The following is a 14042-nucleotide window of genomic DNA, read 5'->3' on the forward strand; positions in this document are numbered from 1 at the left end:
GGGTTACATTACTTTTTTTTTGCGAGAATGGGTTTCAATACCAATGGATCTTTCGGATATTATAACGAGTTAAACGAGGTATGGCATTCCAATATATGGCCATTATTTTTATGGTTATCGACCAAATAAATAGATTTATGCGGGAAAAATCGAGTAAAAGTTTTTAAAAATGTTTTCATTGTTTGAAAAAATGCAGTTCTGTTGTTTCAGTGCACACGAAAAGCGACATCTCAGGGTCGCTTCATATGATTAGCAAATGTTTTGTTTTTCACTATGCACTAAAAACCGGAGGAAATGGGAAACGCACCAGCTAGCAGCTGTTTGTTCGGTGGGTGATGTTTTGGTGGGTGGTGGCTGGTGGCTGGTGGGTTGGTTTTCCGCCCGACGACCCTAACCCCAAAATGGCTGGCAAGTTTTGTGTGCGCCTTTGTGCGGTGGTGTCGTTGGTTGGAGGTTGCTTAATGTCGGGTGGCCACTGTAATTGCTGCTCTATGCGTGTGTGTGTGTGTGTGTGTGTGTGTGGGTTTAGCTGTCTCTGTGTGCGTGGCCAGTTTGGGAGAGTTGAATTTCTTGAATTAATAAAATGTCTTCATTATTTAAATTGCACGCACGACCACAGAGAACCACCCAACCACCACTCAAACATATGTGTGTGTGTGTGTGTGTGTCGCCTGACATGCATATATCTCCCCCTGCGACTTTGTGTGTGTGTATTTATGTGTGTGTGTGCGACTGAGTTAATTAGCAGCTGGGGAATTGTGAAATATATTAATATTGTACATTTCGGTGGGTCTAGGTCCAAATACCCACCCGAAAGCCCCGTCGATAAACCACAACAAGCCGTGTCACACATTCCATTTCCCACTTCGATGGTCCTTTTGTGGTTAATCCAAATGGAAAGGGGATTTCGCGGTGGTTTCACCAAGTGGAGCATAGATTTCTGCTTGCCACTACTGATCGAATAGCAGATAGGAAAATTCATTCAAATATATGTATGTGTTGGGTGGCGAAAGAGCTCTGCTCGAAAATAGGAGAAAAAAATATATATGATGAATGAAAAGTGACATACTTTTAGGCATATGGGTTTGTTGTAAAATTCAGCCTAAAAGCATATTTTTTTATCATTTCTTCAAATTTTAATAATTAATAAATAGCTTAATCAAAATATAAATAAGCTAAAATAATTGATTTAAGGGTATATACATTTTTTATAGGTGTATTTCCCGACTTTAAGGCGATAGTATCGATAGACCAAAAAAAGCTCTACGATTAGGCACAAAGATCGCCACCAGGTGGCGTAGTTGATATAAGCAGACAACATCAACAGGTGTAAGGTCAAAGTTCTGATTAGAAAAACATGTTTATAAATTTGGCTCGTTAATATGTTTTGGAATAGGGATTTGGGACTTAGAATGCATCATTTTAGTGAATGGGAAAACATTTTAAAAATAATAATCCTTACTAATAATAGCCCAAACAGCTGTCAGTAAAACTACTTATTCAATTTGCGACATGTACATATATATTATGAAACGAAAAACTTTACTGAATGGCTGGACAAGTAAATGCAATGTTCTGGGCCCATCCCTGATATACACAGTCGGTTTTCCATAGCTCAAACCTAGATTGGACCTATATGACTTAATATCTAGCCTTACTAGGGGGGTTTGAGTTATGCATGGCATTTGTTTTGGATAGTATATCCTCCTTGGCCGATCACTTGAGACCGCCGGTGACCTCGATGGCGGCCCCATTGACGTAGGAGGATTGGGGGGAGGCCAGGAAGGCGATCACCTCGGCGATCTCCTCCGGCTGGCCCAATCTTCCCAGGGGACAGCGCTGAACCACCTGCTGTTTGATGGCGTCGGGCACCACGGCAACCATGGGCGTGTCTATGTAGCCGGGCAGGATGCAGTTCACCCGGATGCCGAACTTGCCGAACTCCTTGGATGCCACCTCGGTGAAGGAGATGACGCCGGCCTTGGTGGCCGCATAGTTGGCCTGGCCCACGTTGTTCATCTTGGCCACGATGCTCGATAGGTTCACGATGCTGCCGTGCTCCAGCTTCTGCTCGATCATGGCCTTGGCGAAGGCCTGCGTGACCAGGAAGGTCCCCTTCAGGTTGACCCCGTACACATCGTCGTAGTCCCGTTCGGGCATCTTCAGCAGATAGCCATCGCGGGTGATCCCCGCCGAGTTGACCACAATGCTGGGGGCCTTCGAGAATTTCGCGAGCGCCTCGGTCACCGCGGATTGGACACTTTGGGCGGATGAGACGTCCACCTCCAGGGCGGCCGATCGATCCGCACCCAGTTGCTGGGCCGTTTCCTGGGCCGCCTTGAGGTTGCGATCGGCGGCGATCACCAGGGCTCCATCTCGGGCCAAAAGACGGCAGGTGGCACGCCCGATTCCCGAACCGGCACCTACAAAAATTGTATGATCACTATACACACGGGCCACCTGGGAAATGGAAATGGAAATGTGAAACCCACCTGTTACCAGAGCCACTTTTCCCGCTAGCACTCCCGCTGACATTCTGGCTGCACTTCTGCTCCGTAAATCACTCAATAAACAGCAGTTTTCGCCTGTTCTACCCTCGAACGTGTGACAAACTCTCTAATCATAAAAAGTTATCGCTGGCCCAGTCAAACAGCTGTTCAAAAGCTGATATGCCATTAGAAAGCTGAGCATAACTGGGGGCAAGCTTTTTAACACGATCATTTGGCAAGCTTTCGAATGGAATCATAACTAGAAGTATAGGGGAAAAAAATTTCGACAAAGCTTTCTGCAGAATTCGAAAAAACTAAAACTTTTAAACATTATCATATAATTATTTATATAAGATATTTATGTTAGAGCAACTGTTTTGTAAAGCTGGTGACATATACTCTAAATCTCCGTTCGATTAAGAAAAACAGGGATACATCATGCCAAAATAAGACCCAAAGTCAAAAGGGTTGCTATTTTGAACTGCTGGCAACCTATGCAATTCATCCCTGATCGATTGAAAAAAATTAATTTAGTTTTGACAAAAAAACCAAATTTTGAAAAAAGTTTTTTGAAAAATTTAATTATGTCCAAATTTCTGACTTTTTTGTAAGGGGGTACATCATCATTTTTTGCAGAAATTTGAAAATCTGAAAAAATTTTAACTGTGAATGCCATTCGATTGGAAATTTTATTACGAATTCAACGGTGTATGACATTCCAACATTTGATCATTATTTCCCAGGGCTTTGACACAAAAACCACATTTTTAATGTGTGTTTTGCGATTTTTGGCAATTTTTAAACAAAATTATTTCTGAACAGTCTTTTTGTTGTAACTTTGCCAAAATAAGACCCAAATTCAAAAGAGTTGCTATTTTGAACAGCTGGCAACCTATGCAATTCATCCCTGATCGATTGAAAAAAATTAATTTAGTTTTGACAAAAAAACCGAATTTTGAAAAAAGTTTTTTGAAAAATTTAATTATGTCCAAATTTCTGACATTTTTGTAAGGGGGTACATCATCATTTTTTGCAGAAATTTGAAAATCTGAAAAAATTTTTAACTGTGAATGCCATTCGATTGGAAATTTTATTACGAATTCAACGGCGTATCACATTCCAACATTTGAGCATTATTTCCCAGGGTTTTCACACAAAAACCAAAATTTGAATGTGTTTTTTGCGATTTTTGGCAATTTTTCAAACAAAATTATTTCTGAACAGTCTTTTTGTTGTAACTTTGCCAAAATAAGACCCAAATTCAAAAGAGTTGCTATTTTGAACATCTGGCAACCTATGCCATCGATCCCTGATCGATTGAAAACAAATAATTTAGTTTTGACACAAAAACCGAGTTTTGAAAAATGTTTTTTGAAAAAATTATTTATGTGCAAATTTCTGACTTTTTTGTAAGGTGGTACATCATCATTGTTTGCAGAAATTTGAAAATCTGATAAAATTTTAACTGTGAATGCCATTCGATTGGAAATTTTATGACGAATTCAACGGTTGAGTTGATACAAAACTCGATTTTTAAAAATGTTTCTTAACAAATGTGTCTATGATGTATGGCATTGCTACTTTTCTTCTGGAGAAAGGCAATTTAAATAAATTAAGCCTATGGAAGCCATTTGAAATCACCTCCTAAAAGTATTCAAAGAAACACACTGTATATTTTTTGCCATTTCATTTCCCGTCATATCTTTCACTCTAATGGTATGAGGTAGTACTCCTCCAGTTGGGGACCTGCGATATCCGAGCTCCTGACACCACCATTTCCGATACTCCTGGCCAATCCGAACTGCCTGAGCAGCTTCTTGAGATATCTTCTGGGAATCTTCACCAGCTGCCGCCGGATAATGCGCTGCACTCTGTTCCACGGGCGACTTCCACCGCGGCGATCATCTTCGGGGTCCTCCAAGTCCTCCCGGTCCTGATAGCCAACCTGACTTGGTTCGACCTCCTCCTCCTCCTCTGGCTGATCCTCATCCTCATCCTCATCCGCGTCCTCGTCCTTTTTGGGCTTAAAGCTAGACAACTGCTGCACGAGCTGTTGCAACTGCTTCTCGCTCAGCCGACGGAGATCTATGGCATCGTTTTGGGATCGCAACTGGAGCCGCGATCCACAAGCATTGGCCGAAATGCCTGGAATCGAAGGGGCCAAGATCGCAGACGCGATCAGAACGGTCAGCAGTCGGAGTCCACCCATGTTTGTCCAGAGCCCCGGGCTAAACGGCCGCTTAAATACCCAAAATGTGCCCCATCATTCGCCACGATCCGATCTGTTCGGTGATCTCGGCCCAGAAATGTGGGTCAAGTGCGTACTTCTCACCAAATTATTTCACTGGTTCTATGCCCATTAAGGCTATTGGCTGCGAAGTAAGAAGCCACAATTGTCTTCTGCTTTTGTTCGACCCTGGAGATCAACGATCGCCGATCTTTGGATGAGGTGGTTGATCGCCAAATCATATCGATATACGTTCAGTCGCATATGTGGGCCAAAAATATACATTTATGAACTATTTGAACTAATATACAATTATGAGTTTTGAACATTCATTAAGTCGATTGTACAAATTTCACTTGGCTTCAAATTAAACTGACCTGAAATTAGTATATGTATATGCGAAATATTGGATTGGAAATGTTTTTTTTACGAGTTCAACTATGTATGACATTCTTCCTTGAAACATTACTTCCCAAGGTATTGATACAAAATTCGATTTTCTGAGTGCTTTTTTAGGGTTTTCGCAGAAATATTAAATCAAGTTTCTTTAAAGCTTGTTTTTTGTAACTTGGCAAAATGAAGTCAGCAAACAATACTGGCGAAATATTTATTGAAAGTGTTGTAAACTATTATTATTGATTTTAAAATACTGAGTGAATTAATAGATATTTCCAATCTAGCTTACATTGACTCAAAAAACAAAACAGGAGAAAAAAGGGGTTTTATTTTATATAAGGCGCAACAAATTTATTACTTTTTATTACATCAACTGGTTTAACCAATGAAATTATATTTATTAATAAATGTGGTATAATGTCCTCATTTGTGGTGGCAATTTTCGATGGTGCAGTACACGTATATTTTTGTAATTTCTGAAAATGAGTGACCTTCTCTCAGACCCCATATTTCGAAACACCAACAAAAACAACAATCGCGTTACTTGTGAAAGGGCTTTATTAATGTCATATGTCCCGCCGCAGGAAGTGTGGCAGTCTCGAAGTAAGGCTACAATAAATTAGAAAAAAAAAAATTGTTCATGTCGGCTAGTGGGGGTGTGGGTGGCGGATCGACCGAGTGATCCTGCGCTCCCGATCCAGGATACCCCTTTACACGGCGGTGATGCGATTGCGACGGTTCTTGTTGCGGTTGTTGCGGCGATTCTTCTTGTTGTTGTTGCCGTTGCGTCGCCTGTTGATGTTGCCGTTGCGGTTGTTGTTCCTGTTAATCTTCTTGGCCGGCACGCGTTTGCGGACGACACGGCGCTTGGTGGCGGGCCGACTGCCCGTGTTGAGCATCACTTTCTGGCCGTTCTTGAAGTAGCGCCTGTAGCGGGGCGGGATGCGCACGCTGATCACCTGGCCGCGGCGAGCGCCCTTGCGCCGCAGACTGATGTGGTTGCTCTGGGTGGCCTTGCTCTCGGTGCCGGCCAAGCTGGCGGATCCGGCGGTGCCCTGGACCTCCTGCTCGGTGACCACCTCGTACTCCTGGGCGCCGGCTGCCAGGGCGGCCTGCAGCGCCTGTTCGTCCATCAGCTCGGCGGGATAGGCCTGGGCGGGCAGCTGCGCCTCCTGCTCCTGTTCCTGTTCCTGCTCCTGATCGAGGTCCTGCTCCTTCTCGCCGTCCTGGTCCTGGTCCTCGTCCTGGTCGACGCTGCCGTAGCGGGCTCCCTTCACAATCGTTGGCCCGAAGGTCCTTTGGGGCGTTGGGCTTGTGGTGGTGGGGGAGGTGGTGATGGTGCCCGTGGCCGAGGGAATCGTTCCCGTCGAGGTCACCGTCACCGTGGGCGAGGTGCCCGTGCCCGTGTTCGTGGTCGTGCCCGTGCCCGTGCCCGCACCCGTGATAATGATGGGAATCACCGGCTGGTTGCTGCTGCTAAACAGATTCTTGAAGGTGAGGAACTTCTTCAGGAAGAGCCTGCCGCTGGAGGGATCCTTGGCGCCGGCAGCTCCTGCTGCCCCGCTGGCCACCTCCTTCTCCTCCATCTGGCTCGACTTCTGGGCCAGCTTCTTCTCGGGAGCCGCCTGCACGGCCAGGAGGCCGAGGGCCAAAAGGATCACTACTGCTGGCAACTTCATCTTCTTTTCGGTTTGGCTTTGTCGGGAAACTACTCGGCGAAGAGAACTTTTCGGGGTGGACCAAAATCTCGGTGACTTCTGCTGCTGCTCGCCGTTGGCTGGACAATCAGGCTCTGATATTTTAATGGCCCGGCTCAGGGGCTTTTATACTGGCCGCTGGAATGCAAATGAACGTAGAGTGCCCCAAACGGCAAACGGTAAAATGGTGTGTACACACAATTGAAATTCAATTGATCGCAAGTCGCAAATCGCAAATCGCTGCCAGCTATATTGTGTATTCAACCGGGTTCTGCCGGTCATCCCATGCCTTTTTTCAACCAAGCGGAACGCCATTTCTTCTGATCTTCTGGCTTATGGTTTATGGTTACTGGTTTCTGATTTCTGATTTCTGATTTCTGATCTCTGAGTTTTAGCAGTGCCTTGGGCCTTCGCTGGAGTGGGCTCAAAAAAAAGTGAAAATCCATTGAAATTGATTTCTAATTGAAGACGCTGGGTCGAAGGTGGCCCACAACAGCCTGCGAAAGTGACCCACAAAGTGCCACAGCTCGAGCTTCGAAGATTTCGAAGATGAAATGGTACAGCCATGAAACCTTAACTAGAAATATTATAACCATATTATTATTTAACAATACTTTTAATGGCTCTTAATCTTTAAATACATACATTAGTTAAAGAAATCGAAATAGTTGAAATGGTTCCCATTTTACCTTGTACTCTGCAATAAAACATGCAACTTGTTTATACATAGCTTGAAATTAAAACACACTCATAATTTTAAAAAATTTCGAAATTAGTAATTTCAAAATTTTGTATGTACTATGTTTTAAAACCTATTGCTTGACATTTTTGACATGCACACTTGCTTGTAGATTTAAATATATTTAACCCTGAACGTTTCCTTTTCTATTTATATTTCGTTGTCAGCTTTAAAATTAATCCAATTAATATTTTCGCAATTTCTATTGTACTTTGCATTGAAACATTCAACTTGCTTAGAGATTAAAAATAAAACACACACATCATTTAAAAAGGGGTCATAATTTTTAAACATATTGCTGGAATTTTATATATTTATTCCTAATAGTTTCCATTATTAACTTGAAAGCCTTAAAAATTAATTTTAAAACATGTATAACCATAACATAATGCACTCATATCTAATAGGAACCATTTTAAATATTTATTTTCATTATACCATTTTTCATCAGTGCACCAATGGACAGTCTCTCTCTAAATTTGATTTATAAACATGCTGGCGTAAATACTTATTCTTATATATATATATATATTATATTAAGTATGTTTTTGGATCAACTATTATTTCCGGAAACACACATAAAGCGATAACCTATGCAACACAGAGCTTTGATTTTAGATTTTCAAAATATTGTTAAAGTTGTACAATATGAAATTAATTAATGAAATTGGTGCGGCGTTACCATGAGTTATTTGTTTAGCATATGAATATAAAACCCTTCGGATTGGTCACTTAAAGCTGTCCCTAGTAAATACCTCAACTAACATTGTTAAATCAGAATGGACTTATAGGTACTTCAGGGATTAAATCTCTTATTAGGGTTCTTAAGGACTGCCCCTGCTAAATTTTCTAAAATGAATAGGATAATGACATATTTTTTTATTTATTTATTTATTTTTTTAACTAGGTACTTTAGGGATTGAACCTCTTGGGGTGGTCCCTTAGGCTGGTCCCTACTTCCATTAAAAATGGCTCATAGGTACTCCAGGAATTGAACATCTTAGAACGGGCCTTATGAATTGTCCCTGCAATATTTTGTAAAATGGCAATTTTTTCATTTTGTACTATAGGTACCCTAGGAATTGAACCTATTTGGATGATCCCCACTGAAAGCCCGCAGAAAGTGATAAGAGAATGAGCTATTTTGTTCGATATTCGCTTTATTGAAACCATTTCGCATACAGGTCGGGGGTTGTGGGTCAAAGGTCAGCTGTCAGCTGTCAGCTCCCTAGTTGCGGCGACGGTTGGCGCGACGGCGCATGCGCAGGCGGCTGATGCGGTTGTTGCGGCGCAGGCGGCGGCGGGCGTTGCGGTGGCGGCGGTTCTGCGAGCGGCGCCTCTGGTTGCTGCGGCGGATGGCGCGGCGGCGCTTGGCCTGCTGGCGGTTGCGCACCCGGCGGCGGTTGTTCTGGGCGCGACGGCGGTTCTGGTTAGTGCGGCGCCTGGCGGCGTTCAGCTGCTTGCGGAGTCGCTGGTTGAGGTCCTTCTGCCGGCGCAGCTCGATCTCGCGCATAAGTTCGTTGGTGGACATGTTGTCTTTCGATCCGGAGGCGGAGGCGGAGGTGGAGCTGCCACGACGGCGCATGGAGGAGGAGGAACCAGAGGCCTTGGGTGTCGCCAGCTGGAAGCTCTCGTCATCGTTGTCATCGGCCTCCTGGTCATCCTCCTCATCGTCCTGCTCCTTCAGGTACTTCTCCTCCTCGAACTCCTCGTCATCCTCCTCGTTGTCCTTCACCTGGTTGTTGCCATTGCCCAAGAAACGGGCCGTGGTGGTGGGGCTGCCGGTGGTGGGGGATCCGGTGGTGGGGGAGCCAGTGGTGGGGGAGCCAGTGCTCGTGGTGGTGCCAGTGCTGGGGGTGGACCCGGTGGGCGAGGTCGTCTCCGTGGTGGTCGAGGGCAACGTGCTGGTGGTCATCGGTGGCGGCGGCGGCGGACAGGCGGGCTGCTTCAGGGCCATCAGGTGCTGCAGACTGCGAGCCTCGATCTGAACGGGCTGCTTGAAGAGGCGGTACCTGGTCTGCTGCTCCGTCTCCTTCTCCTGGGCGGGTTCATCGTTGGAGCGGGCCACTAAAAGTAAAGGGTAAAGGGCATTAATAAAACTGTATTTTACGAAGCATTTCGTTTCTTGATTTCAAGGCCGAAAGGGCGGGTTCTCAATTAATTGTGTTAAAAATGTTGGTTAATATCAAGCCATTAAGAAGCTAGAAATATTTTAGGTAATTATATTTTCTTAGGTGTTCATGTATCAAAAATATTATGGATGTCACAGATATTAAAAATTTTATATAAGAAAGTGTTTTTTTTTAATTTAAGATATGTAGTCATTTATATGTAGCTTCAAAATTCAAGATTTGTAAAATATTTGATGTTGCTTTGGCAATTTATGAAATTTCTTTTAGAGCCAATTAAATATTGAAGAATTATTTTAAAATATTTTTAGTGAGTTCCTAGAGCTTTTTTATCAGCAAATTGCGAAAAGTGGAATAAATTATTTTCCTTTGATTTTGCTGGACTTAGACTTAGACTTCAAGGAGCACCGACTAAGAGCTGAACTCACCAGCTGCCTGGGCAATGATTGCTGTGCCCAGAATCAGCAGAGCGCCGTAGAAGAACTTCATCTTGGGGATCTCGTGGGTAATTCCTTTGGAACTGGACTGGGCCTTCGGATTGGACTCGAATTCGACTGGAGGACTGTGCCTGAGGGAAGGTCGCTGGTGGACTGTGATATTGCCAGCGGCCAGCCGGGGTTATATACCCCACGCTCCAGTTACGGATCTAACAACAACGCAGCCCAGAATCGACGACCATAATTCTCATTATCATTTCTTTTTCGCAAATTTGCACATTCGCCAAAAGTTTTTGCATAAATTTCGGTGACCGCTCGCCGATCGTTGAACTAGTTTGACCCATGCGACATATTTCAGCCGAAGTTCGCTGAGGTATTTCGCATCGATTGGGTGGTGATTGATAAACGCAGAGTACCAAGTTATTAGTATTCACCATTAGTTACCTGATTCTTGTTCATCAATTTGGCATTGCAATTTACAAGTGTCATAATGGATGTCACAGAACAATTAGTTCACCCAATAAAACAAGATTTTGTTATGTTTTAATACTATACTTTTCTATTTTCGCTTTCCAAAACTATGTTTACATCCTCTCTCTTACAATCGTTAAACAAATCAAAGCTTATGGATATTTTAGAAAAGTGTATCTGTTAAAAATCCGATTTTTCGTTTTTATTTTTTATGTATATATATATATTATATGGGTCAGAGATTTTTCAACTTTCCATTTCAGTGCAATATGCTAAGGAAGGGCAGGAATTACCTTGAATGTTACTGGGGGCTAATAAAAACTATGTTAAGTTTTTAAAATGCAAAAATGTTACTAATATTTTATTTCTTTCACTTATTGTAACGCTAAGGCTGTCAAACGTTATCGCTTCTGAAAAAAACAGTAAAGCTTGTTATTTATACGAAATGCATATTAGAATATAAATATTTCTTTAAGATCGGACTTCATAGTTACGTGGCAGAAATGCGTGATCCTTTACGATTTCAAACACTTTTGACTGTTGGGCTGTCTACTGAGCTTTTGAAAATATTTGATCAGCGAAGTGTTCGCGATGGTCGATATCTGTTGCATTTTGAAACAATTGCTCTCGTAAGTCGGCTAGTCGCCCTTTGTCTAATTGATAATTTATAAGTTCCTGAACTTGTTAGGAATTCTCAAGCTATCAATTAAGACTCCTAAAAAGTATGAGGTTGTTGATGATCTTAAATAATCTGAGTGTGGTAACATACCCTAAGTCTACACCTTCATTTACTATTTAAAGATGATTACAAAAATAATACGCTTTAAAAATTCTCAGAAGTGTTGTTTCGTGGATGATCCTTTAAAACGGATTCAGTAATTTTAAGTTGTTTTTTTTTGTTACTTGCTTATATTCAAAATCTTCTTAAAAAGTACCCCATCTTAGAAGGTCCCCTGAAAAGGTACTTTTCACGGCAGGCTCATCGTTGAGGCCATGTTTAGGGCATTATTTCTAAAAATAAAGACAATTTAATATAAAATCAATCCTATTTTAAAAATGTTCAATAAAGTATAAAAGTCATTTCCAAACAAGGTCCACTCTAGTCGGCGCCGCAAATGTGTGCTCTGGCGGCACCACTTTTAAAGTGGTACAATCTCCATTACCCTACTCAGAAATACTCAAAAAAATATTTAAGTGCTGATGATCCACTTTAAATGGATCAAACCAAAGGTGGTGGCATGGCCCCTTCTATTAAAAAAAAAACCAATAAAAATATTGTATCATTACAATTTATTCGATGTCATTTGGACAAGGTCCACCCTAGGCGGCGATGCAGATGACGCGGTTGCCGTTGAGGGTGCTTTGGCGGCACCACTACAAGTGGTTTCTGTAACTTTAAAGTTATAAAACTAGGAATGGTTACATCTCCTTTTAAAAATCCTCAATTTCCACCACCCTCCATTGATCCGTTGAACTTTAAGGATTTCAAACCAGGACTGGTAACATTCCCCCTTCCTATTAAAAAAAAACCCATTAAGAGTATTGTATCAATGCAGTTTATTCGGGTTCACTTCAGATTTGATTATTTCCGGACAAGGTCCACCCTAGGCGGCGATGCGGATGACGCGGTTGCGGTTGGGGGTGCTCTGGCGGAAGCGGTTGACCAGGCGCATGTTGGTGCGGCGGTTGCGGTGCTGGCGGCGCCTCTGCTGCTGCTGCCTGCGGCGGCGCTGCTGCTGGCGACGCTTCTGCTGCTGGCGGCGCTTCTGCTGTTGCTGCTGGCGGCGACGGCGCTGCTGCTGCTGGCGGCGGCGGTACTTCTGCTGCATCCGCTGGCGCTGCCTCCGGGCGTTCACCTGGCGGCGGCGGTTGGCCTGCGCGCGGGCCACCTGCTGCTGCTCCTCCTCGTCGTCGTCCTCGAGCTGGAAGCGGTTGTGGTGGGACTCCACCTGCTGCTGCTCCTCCTCGTCGTCCTCCTCCTGGTCGTCGAGCAGCTCTACTTGGCGGCCATCGCCAGTGGCAGTGTCGGTGGGCGTGTCAGTGGTGGGAGTGGTGGAGGTCGTGGAGGTTCCGGTGGAGGTGGTGGGTCCAGTGGGCGAGGTGGTCACGGTGGTGGTGCCCGAGGGCACGGTGGTGGTGGTGGGTGCCAGGGTGGTGGTGCTGCTGACGCCCTTCAGGCTGTTAAGGATATCGGTCAGCTGGCTGGCACTCAGGCGACCTTGGGCCGCGGGCTCATCCCGCTGGCGTCCGAAGATCTGGAAGTTCTGCGGCTTGGCTGTGGATTGAGAAGTCAAACAATCGATATAAGAAGCTTTTGGCTTTGGGATCCAATGGAAAACCCACCGCTGGCAAGGGCCGCCAGGCAGACCACTATCAAAAGTCCCTTCGTCAGATGCATCTTTGTCTATGGATGTGTATCCTTTGGATGGGTTCGGCGGTGCTTTAATAAGTATCTCTTGGATGGCCGGGCTGCTGTGACTGACTTCTGGGGTTGGGAGCCGGCATATTTATATGTAACCATGGCCCTTCGCATTACAAGAAGTTACAACAAATGGTTCTACAGCCCACGGGTCACTGAGCGAGAGGGGGAGAGTGCCGTGTAACAGCGGAGAAAGCGAGATGGCTTGTAAGTTTAGGCCTACTGCCAAGAAAGGGCCTGCAAAGGGGCCAAACAAACAGCCAACCGGCGTTGTAAGCGCTTTGCATAATAATGCCATAAATAATCGCCCTCTGACCCGTAACCCCAAGCAGCCCAGTGCCAATGCCAATGCCAATGCCAATAGCCAGCCCATCGATCGATCGCCGCTAATCATTTGCATATGGCTCGCGAATCGTCGCTGGGCATTTGCATATTCATATTCGGTTCTGATTTCAGATTTCGGATTTTGTTTCTTAGATTCTGATTCAGATTCTGATTCTGAGTCGCAAGCCTAAAAACCAAAGGGCGAAAGTGGAGGCGACTGGTCAATGAACCACCGAAGCAGTGACCCCACACACAATTCCGCGAAGAAAGACATTTGGAATCGGAGAAAGAGTTCCAGTTCGCACGTTATTACAATACTTTATTCGATTTTATGCGAGTTTGCTAGTGGAATTTTTCTGTTCTGTAAGGAAATGCTATTATTTTCAATTCCATATTCTTTTACTCAGCAAACGATCAATTTTTTAAAGAATATTTCTCCTAGTTTTTCTTATACACAATAAAATTTAAAGAAAATAAACAGATTAATACCATATTGTGGACTATGTATTATTCCATTCTTATCTTTATACATTATGAAATGGAGTTAACATATTTGTAAATGTTTCCTTTGGGTCTTAAGTCTTAAGCTCTTAATGCTTTTTAAAATATCTTCTATGATCTATACAATTCTTGCAACACAGTTCTTATCTTTTTTTTATTGAGATGTGATCTTGTTATTTTCATTCAATATATTTTATAATGGTTTTGATACTC

At 43.6% G+C, this 14042-nt stretch overlaps 5 protein-coding genes across 5 annotated transcripts; all 5 read right to left on the minus strand.

The window, feature by feature from the left end:
* Positions 1–1499: 1499 nt before the first annotated feature.
* Positions 1500–2638, minus strand: LOC108141659 (estradiol 17-beta-dehydrogenase 8). Its single transcript, XM_017265133.1, has 2 exons — positions 2493–2638; positions 1500–2423 (listed from the first exon to the last, which is right to left on the minus strand). Exons 1-2 carry the CDS (start codon positions 2533–2535, stop codon positions 1717–1719), a joined length of 750 nt encoding a protein of 249 aa, XP_017120622.1. The 5' UTR covers positions 2536–2638; the 3' UTR covers positions 1500–1716.
* Positions 2639–4194: 1556 nt separating this feature from the next.
* On the minus strand, positions 4195–4698 carry LOC108140581 (guanine nucleotide-binding protein-like 3 homolog). The gene has a single exon (XM_017263468.1). The coding sequence runs from the start codon at positions 4696–4698 to the stop codon at positions 4195–4197; it is 504 nt and encodes a 167-aa protein (XP_017118957.1).
* Positions 4699–5674: 976 nt separating this feature from the next.
* On the minus strand, positions 5675–6879 carry LOC108140863 (serum response factor homolog A). The gene has a single exon (XM_017263857.2). The coding sequence runs from the start codon at positions 6789–6791 to the stop codon at positions 5823–5825; it is 969 nt and encodes a 322-aa protein (XP_017119346.1). The 5' UTR covers positions 6792–6879; the 3' UTR covers positions 5675–5822.
* A 1897-nt stretch (positions 6880–8776) lies between these two features.
* Positions 8777–10217, minus strand: LOC108140846 (transcription initiation factor TFIID subunit 11). The gene is made up of 2 exons (XM_017263834.1): positions 10106–10217; positions 8777–9615 (listed from the first exon to the last, which is right to left on the minus strand). The coding sequence occupies exons 1-2, from the start codon at positions 10164–10166 to the stop codon at positions 8777–8779; spliced, it is 900 nt and encodes a 299-aa protein (XP_017119323.1). The 5' UTR covers positions 10167–10217.
* A 1972-nt stretch (positions 10218–12189) lies between these two features.
* On the minus strand, positions 12190–12983 carry LOC108140589 (UPF0746 protein DDB_G0281095). The gene is made up of 2 exons (XM_017263481.1): positions 12929–12983; positions 12190–12860 (listed from the first exon to the last, which is right to left on the minus strand). Exons 1-2 carry the CDS (start codon positions 12981–12983, stop codon positions 12190–12192), a joined length of 726 nt encoding a protein of 241 aa, XP_017118970.1.
* Positions 12984–14042: the final 1059 nt, after the last annotated feature.

Source organism: Drosophila elegans, unplaced genomic scaffold, assembly GCF_018152505.1.
Source record: "Drosophila elegans isolate 14027-0461.03 unplaced genomic scaffold, ASM1815250v1 contig_149, whole genome shotgun sequence".
Taxonomy (NCBI): Eukaryota; Metazoa; Arthropoda; class Insecta; order Diptera; family Drosophilidae; genus Drosophila; species Drosophila elegans.

Bases quoted from the DNA above. Each gene is read 5' to 3' on its own strand.
- LOC108140589 (XM_017263481.1), bottom strand. From the start codon at position 12,983: ATGCATCTGACGAAGGGACTTTTGATAGTGGTCTGCCTGGCGGCCCTT. The intron at 12,861-12,928 runs GTGGGTTTTCCA...CTCAATCCACAG, and splicing joins CCTGGCGGCCCTTGCCAGCG to CCAAGCCGCAGAACTTCCAG.
- LOC108141659 (XM_017265133.1), bottom strand. From the start codon at position 2,535: ATGTCAGCGGGAGTGCTAGCGGGAAAAGTGGCTCTGGTAACAG. The intron at 2,424-2,492 runs GTGGGTTTCACA...CAATTTTTGTAG, and splicing joins AAAAGTGGCTCTGGTAACAG to GTGCCGGTTCGGGAATCGGG.
- LOC108140581 (XM_017263468.1), bottom strand. From the start codon at position 4,698: ATGGGTGGACTCCGACTGCTGACCGTTCTGATCGCGTCTGCGATCTTG.
- LOC108140863 (XM_017263857.2), bottom strand. From the start codon at position 6,791: ATGAAGTTGCCAGCAGTAGTGATCCTTTTGGCCCTCGGCCTCCTGGCC.
- LOC108140846 (XM_017263834.1), bottom strand. From the start codon at position 10,166: ATGAAGTTCTTCTACGGCGCTCTGCTGATTCTGGGCACAGCAATCATT. The intron at 9,616-10,105 runs GTGAGTTCAGCT...CTTTACTTTTAG, and splicing joins AATCATTGCCCAGGCAGCTG to TGGCCCGCTCCAACGATGAA.